The sequence below is a fragment of the Micromys minutus genome, assembly GCF_963924665.1.
Source record: "Micromys minutus genome assembly, chromosome: 2".
In the NCBI taxonomy this organism is placed as follows: domain Eukaryota; kingdom Metazoa; phylum Chordata; class Mammalia; order Rodentia; family Muridae; genus Micromys; species Micromys minutus.
Genome location: NC_137971.1, coordinates 90,690,623 through 90,698,621, shown reverse-complemented (window position 1 = coordinate 90,698,621; position 7,999 = coordinate 90,690,623). Strand labels below are relative to the sequence as shown.

Genomic DNA, 7,999 nt, shown 5'->3' with positions numbered 1-7,999 from the left:
ACCTTTTCCCACCCTTTGTTCATTTTAAGGTAAAGTGCATTTGTTGGTGGCAAATGTTGGAAGATGAACACTTAATCCACTTAGTCAAGGCTAATCTTTGTCTTTTGATTGGCTAAATGAGCCTATTAATATTTAGAGTTATTATCATAAAGTGCTTATTAGTTACTGACATTTGTCCATTTGTAGTGTTCTGTGTTTCCCTGTTTGTTGTCTGCTTAATCACTGATAGCATATTTTGTGAGTTAAGAAGAGGCTAAGAATAATAGCTCAGATGACAAGTTTGCTCATCTCACAAAACCAGAGTTTGTTTCCAGCCACCCATTTTGAACACTTCACAACTGCCTAAAACATTAGCTCTAGCTGATTCTTCAACCTCTTGTTGCCTCCACCACTGCCTGCAGTAACATTGACACACATAAATATAAATATTTTTAAAGTTGAAGACTTAGTTGCAGCATACATCACATGATAAAATTACAACTCTCAACCTCTCTAGCCATCTCAACACAAATTCCCCTTCCTATATTTTCCGTATTATACAAAAATTAATGTTATATGCTGGCCTTCACTAGAGTAGCAGAGGAGGAGGAGGAGAAAGAGAAAGAACAAGGACAAGAAGAACAAGAACAAGGAAGGGAGGGAGGGAGGGAGGGAGGGAGGGAGGGAGGGAGGAAGGAAGGAAGGAAGGAAGGAAGGAAGGAAGGAAGGAAGGGATGGAGGAAGGAAGGAAGACCCAAAGACTTCTACCTGTTTTTTTCTCTGACTCATGACTTCATAACACAAAATAAACCCCAAGAACTATGGTCACAACACTTGGAAAAATTAACCATTCATAGATATAAAGATAAGCAAAATCTCATGAGCATGTATTTCTACTAGACATTTCTATTATTTTAAAATGTTTTATTGTTTTTTTCTTTTAGCCAATAATCCTCTACTATTTTTGAGCTCATAATAAGCAATTATCTATGAAATTATGTACATTGATATACTTACTTTAATTTTTTTTAACTTTATTTTAAAAAACAAAGATTGAAAAAAATTTAAACATTTTTCATAAATGTATACAAATACAATTGTGTCAGTGCTTGGCTTTTTTTCTTTCTTTCTTTCTTTTTTTTTTTTTTTTTACAATGAGCAAAAAGTACATGTAAAACAGGGTGTAACCCGGAATTTGTCAATGTGTTCTTGGTGTGTAAGGATTGAGCAGGACTTTTTTTTTTCTTGAACTTCACACAGTCTGTGAGTTGTTTCTGGGGCAGTCTGAGCCTCTGGGGTTAGCATCCCACTATCAGTGACTGCATATTATGTCTGTTCTTTTGTGACTGGGTTATCTCACTCAGAATGATATTCTCTAGATGCAGCCATTTTCTTAAGAATTTGGTTAAGTCATTGTTTCTGGTGGCTGAGTAGTATTTCTTTGTGTAAATGTACCACAATTTTTGTATCCATTCATCTACTGAAGGACATTTGAGTTCTTTCCAGATTCTGGCTATTATAAATAGAGCTGCTATGAACATTGTGGTGCATGTATATTTGTTGTATATTAAAGTGTCTCTGGGGTATATGCCCAGAAGTGGAATAGCTGGGTCTTCAGGTAGTACTATGTCCAATTTTCTGAGGTATGGCCAGACTGATTTCCAGAGTGGTTGTATCAGTTTACAACCCCACCAAGAGTGGAGAAGTGTTCCTCTTTCTCTGCAACCTCGCCAGTATCTGCTGTCATATGAGTTTTGGATCTTGGCCAATCTGACTGGTGTGAGGTGGAATCTCAGGGTTGTTTTGATTTGCATTAAAAAAATCATTAAAACATTTGTGACCATGTTTCCTCCTATGTTCTTCCAGAACTTTACCTCCTCTTAAAATAAAAAACAAATAAGCATCAAAGAGCAAAAATCAAAAATTAAATCAAACAATAAAACAAAAACAAAGACTAAATGAAATAAAGATATATATATACACACACACCATAGAGTTTATTTTGTTTTTATTATTTTAATCAGCAATTTCTAACTTCTAATCCCACCATTACATGGAAGTTACATTCTGATTATCTCTCTTTTGTGGTTTAGTTGTGATTAAGGAAGGCTATTTTTTTTTAATTCCCCATATATCAAAAGTATTTTATTTCCCATAAGACTGTGTGATCTCTGGAGGCTGCTAGGAACTGTTTTACATATAGACTTGGCACTTCGAAGAATTCAAGACTCTGTATGTTTCCCATGGAATCTCAACTGGGCAACATACTTCTCATCTTCAGTCTATAAAGTGAACCCATCTGCTGCTGCCATAATATAACCCTGACATGAGCAGGCTTCAGGCTGCTTCTCCGCAACTTTATTTAAAGATTGATATCTGCTATCCAGCCAATCTCATCCTTGGCTTATCATGCAGCAATTCTAAGTGTCATTTCATTTTACCTGTGTCATAAGGAAATCAAATGGGCCAGAAATGAACCTGTCAAGCATACAGTCTGACAAAATGAAGAGTCTGTTCTTGCTATATCCAAAGTAAGTACAGTATTGTGTAAGGTGAGTAGACTCATCTCAAGGTGAGATACTCTCAACATCTGATTTAGAGTATAGAAAAACCTTCATTTATTTATTCACTTGTTTCAATGATTTGTTACCAGAAATAGACATGTAGGATTATTCAATAAATACACTAAAACCCCTTAAATCAATGGATAAATAGACCAGCGCTACAACTAACCACTAGGATGACTTTACTATCTCATTCCCTTTCTTCAATTCAGTTAGAAAATGTGCAATCAATCAACACTTTAAATGACCAGAGTATTTCTTTAATGTAGGTATTCTCCTCACTCAAGGATAAAATTAGTAACCCATTTAACCAATGCACTAAAACAATTCACAGTTCAATGAATGGATACCCTATAATTGTCCTAGTATAAGTGTTTAGATTACCACCACTGTTGAAATGAACACGTGTGGGTAACAGTGAGAAAGAGGGAATTATGGCTGTTTGTTTCACCAGCATTTAATTAGAAATTACAAAATTCTACATCCTTGGGAAAGCTGTTGGATATAATCTCTTGGTTAGTTAACACAGCTGTGGTAATATAAAGTTGGTAGTCTTATTATATGAGATCTGGGCAACAATTAATTTAAATATTAATTAAGAGATAATAAATGGCTGACTATACGTAAAAGGAACTGTTGCATTTTTTTTTTTTTTTAAGTCAGGCTTATTGACCAATATGAGTTAAATTTGCTCTTTATGGGGAAAGGGAACCTAAAAACAGCTGAAGATAAACTTAGATTGTTCCTCAAGAGCCAGCACAAGTGCTGTTGCCCTGTAATAGAAGATACCTGATGCATAGCAAGACAGACTCCATACACCTAAGGCATTAGAGCTCAGTGATGGCACGTCCTTCTTATCACCTTAAAATGACATTTTGAAATGAGAGCCACAGCTAAGCAGAACTTGTATCAGACAGTCTAAACAACCACTTCCTGGATTTATTTCTTATGCTTTTCTTCAGTAGATTGGAGAAAGGAGTAGTCAGGTAGATCATAAAATTTTGTGACTTTGTTCCTGAATTCCTAAAATAAAATGTTTCTGGCCTGGCACTCTACTAGGGATGTTACTAGTAGGAGAGCAAAAAACAAAACAAAACCAAGAAAGCCAGTCTTCTTGTCTCTCTTGACTTGGACACTAGGACCAAGTGATAATACAAAGGAGCCCGTTTTCTGTTTTAGCAGCCAAAGGCAGCATGGGTGCAGCAGGGTTTTGCATCGAATGGCTGCCAGTGCGGGATGAGGACCCAGCAGAAGCAGCAGTCATAGCACCAGGCTCCGTGCTTCCCAGGAGATCCTGGAGCTCAGGCACCTTGCTCAGGTAATGCACCCATTGTTATCAGAGGGGTGCAGAAACCGTGAGTGCTTTCAGAGCATGGATGTGCTGTGCTGTTTCATTAAAGGCTAAATGGAAGCAATGAGAGAGTGAGTCACCAGGCTGTGGGCTCACAAGTCTGGCATTGCCTTCATAAATTTTAATCAGTGGAACCAACAGATTGTCTAAGTGAGAAAAAAAATCACAGGATTTTGCCAAAATTAATCACTACTAGCAGACAAATTAAAGAATCCATGTTTAATTGGAGGGGCCTACCCAATGCTCCCAAAAGCAGTTAGTTCTCTTTTAAAGAATGACATGCTAGCCATGCTCCAAAAAGAGTTGTCGAAATAACTGAACAGCGTCCATGTCTCTAGAGAACTTGTATTTAAACATGCATATGGTAAAAGATATACATATAGTTTCAGTCTCTGCATGTAGACAAAATCCTGTTCCACTACTTATTAAAGGGAATTTATATGCTTTTGACATCCTTTTAAAAGAGACCTTTTATTAAGACCCATCCCTAGACAAAAACTACAGACAAATACTGAGCACAGGAAGGAGAGTTAGCCTCTCCTAGGAATGAGTCCCCTTATTGGTTGTTGAGCACAGAACGGTCAGCCTTAAAACCATAGGCACATCAACAACAGAAATCAATTTTGCATATTGAATATATATATATATATTTGTATATACAAATACAAATATATATGATATATGTTTTAAAAGATTGGAGGATAGCAATCTGATAGTGGGGGCACGAGAGAGTTTGAGTGGGTGTTTCTGGGGAACCTTGAGGGAGGAGAGGGAGGAGAAAAGCTATGTAATTTTATTTCTCTTAAAATATTAAAATATTAATTTGGTTACTAATCTGTAGATGTATTTCTGAGATCTCTATTCTGTTCCATTGTTTTATGTATCTGTTTTTATGCCAATATGATGTTGAAGGTACTACAGATGTGATGCTGTATTTATTGACTTTTACGCTATGCTGGGCCAACCTTTCCCCTCTTGTTCAACAGTGCTTGGTCATAATGAGTGATATTTCTAATGTACTAAAGTTGCCAGTATTTTATTGAGGGTTTTAACACAGGTTTATTGAAGATATGAACCAGTTTCCTTCCTCTTTTTCTCTTTTTTTCCTTTCCTTTCTCCATTTCTTCCTTTCATTTCTTTCTTCTTTCTCTCCCTCCTTTCATTTTCTCCCTTTTTAATTCTTTTCCCTTCACTCCCTTATTCTAGATATTTATCTGCCTTTGGCATCAGGATGATGATGGCTTTGTAAAGTTAATTTATAAATATTGGCTTCTCTTCATATTGCTCATCATTTAATTTACTGGTAAAACTCAGGAGTGAACATATCAGGTTCTAGGATTTAATTTGTTACTCATGTAATCTCCTTAGAGGTTATTGCTTTGCTAGTTTGCTGTGTTTTTCATAATAAATTCTTCTTAGATTATGCATAGTAAGTGACACAATTGGTACAGAATGAACTGAAATGCAAATAGAAGCTATGTAATAGAAATAATAATAATCTTCTCATTACATGTTGACACAGAAAATTAATTTAATATAAAAAGATTAAGAGTGCTCTTCACATCTAACAACTTATTGCTGTAGGTTGTGTCCTCCTTCAAGGTAAGTTACACAGTAGAGAGACTAAGAAGTACTGGTGTCTTAAATGAATATTATTTTTAAAAAATCATCAAATTATTACCTAGAATATTATTACCTAGAGTATTATTCAATGACTGCTCCTTTAGCTGACCCTACTCAAAAGTTTTATTATACAATAGTTTTAGGTTTTCATCTGGAAAGCCACTGATTAAATTTTTGTGTTTTAATTTTTTTTCTTGGCCTAGAGTCTGGAACAATAGTGTACGCCCATTGAATTAGTTATGCTGGCTTCCAACAACTCATATGAAGCCCCACAGTCTTTCATTCTTAATGGAATTCCTGGTCTGGAAGCAGTGCACATATGGATCTCCCTTCCACTTTGTACAATGTACATCATCTCCCTAGTAGGCAACCTTGGCCTTGTTTACCTCATTTACTATGAGGAATCCTTACATCGCCCAATGTATTTCTTTCTGGCCATGCTTTCTCTCATTGACCTGTTTACCTGCACAACCACTCTCCCCAATGCTCTCTTCATTTTCTGGTTCAAACTCAAGGAAATTAACTTCACTGCTTGCCTAGTTCAGATGTTCTTTGTGCATGGATTCACAGGTGTGGAGTCTGGGGTGCTTATGCTCATGGCCCTGGACCGCTATGTGGCCATTTGCTACCCACTACGCTATGCCACCATACTTACCAACCCTGTCATTGCCAAAGCTGGCCTTGCCACATTCTTGAGAGGTGTGTTACTAATGATTCCTTTTCCATTCTTGGTTAAGCGTTTGCCCTTCTGCCGAAGCAATGTCATCTCCCATACATATTGTGACCATATGTCTGTGGTAAAGTTATCCTGTGCCAGCATCAAAATCAATGTCATCTATGGTCTCATGGTTGCACTCCTGATTGGAGTGTTTGACATCTGTTGTATATCTGTGTCCTACACTATGATCCTCCGGGCAGTGGTCAGCCTCTCCTCTGCAGATGCTCGGCAGAAGGCCTTCAGCACCTGCACAGCCCACATATCTGCCATCATCATCACTTATGTCCCAGCCTTTTTCACCTTCTTTACTCATCGTTTCGGAGGTCACACCATCCCTCCTTCTCTTCACATCATTGTGGCTAATCTTTATCTTCTTCTTCCTCCAACTCTAAATCCCATTGTTTATGGGATGAAGACCAAACAGATTAGAGATAGCATTATTAAATTCTTTCATAATGAAAAGGGTTCAAGGTGACCCAATAAAAGTTTTTTCTTGACCCTTTGAAAGTAAGCAGAGGTATGATGCATAAAACTACAACAAGGAGGAAAACACCAGTGTTTTTCATCACCTCTTCAAGAATATGCATTTGAAAGATTCCCAGGAATGCTGAGGAAAATTTGTATCTGGGTTTATATCTCAATGTTTTTCCCATATTTTTCTCAATTGTTATTTTTAAAAAATAATTTATCTTTACTTGTCTGATAAGATTGTGTTTGACATATACAACATGATATTTTAATGTAAAGATACATTTTGTTATAGTTAATCCCACATACATAGTAGAATGGTGCTTTTCATCTCCAGCTTCCGATAATTCATTGGTATTAGATTCCATTATGAGTTAAAAGCCATCTGTCTGTGACCTTTTAATTCTCTTGGGGCAGATGAACACCTTTTTTTTTTAAACAACTTTATTTTACAAAACAAAGATAAATGTACAGATTTTAAACATTTTTTGCTTAAAATTATACATTTTTTCAGTACTTTTTTTCAGATTTTAACATAATTTTTATATAAAACTATATGAATATATTTTTTGGTCAGTACTTGATTTTTTCAAGGTTTGGTTGTATGCCTTAAAAACTTAATAGTTACAATGAGCTAAAGTACATGTAAAACAAAATGTAACATAAAAATAGTTAAAGTGTTCTTGTTTTGTAAATATTTTTTTGTTTTGTTTTGTTTTCTTTATTTCTTGGACTTCATACAGTCTGTGAGTTGTTTCTGGGGGAGTGCAAGCCTCTGGGGTTAGCATCCCACTATCAGTGACTGCATATTATGTCTATTCTTTTGTGACTGGGTTATCTCACTCAAGATGATATTCTCTAGATGCAGCCATTTTCTTAAGAATTTGGTTAAGTCATTGTTTCTGGTGGCTGAGTAGTATTCCATTGTGTATATGTACTACAGCTTTTGTATCCATTCATCTTCTGAAGGACATCTGGGTTCCTTCCAGCTTCTGGCTATTATAAATAGAGCCGCTATGAACATTGTGGTGCATATATCTTTGTTGTGTATTAAAGTGTCTCTGGGGTATATGCCCAGAAGTGGAATATCTGGGTCTTCAGATGATCACCTTTTATGCTGCTGTAGCATTTGTTAAAAGCTGTTGCATACCTTCCATAGACTGCTGTCTAACTATTGACACACTGTTCTTCAATGATTATACTTCTGTTTATCTTCTGCTAAGATATCCAATTTACTATAATTGCCCTATATTCATTGTAGTGTGAATGCTTATCACTTCTCTGACTGTTATAAAG

At 36.1% G+C, this 7,999-nt stretch overlaps 1 protein-coding gene across 1 annotated transcript; it reads left to right on the top strand.

The window, feature by feature from the left end:
* Positions 1-5,756: 5,756 nt before the first annotated feature.
* Positions 5,757-6,710, top strand: LOC308418040 (olfactory receptor 52N5; the record flags this gene model as incomplete). Its single annotated transcript, XM_080913376.1, has 1 exon — positions 5,757-6,710. One exon carries the CDS (start codon positions 5,757-5,759, stop codon positions 6,708-6,710), a length of 954 nt encoding a protein of 317 aa, XP_080769502.1.
* Between the last annotated feature and the right edge of the window lie 1,289 nt (positions 6,711-7,999).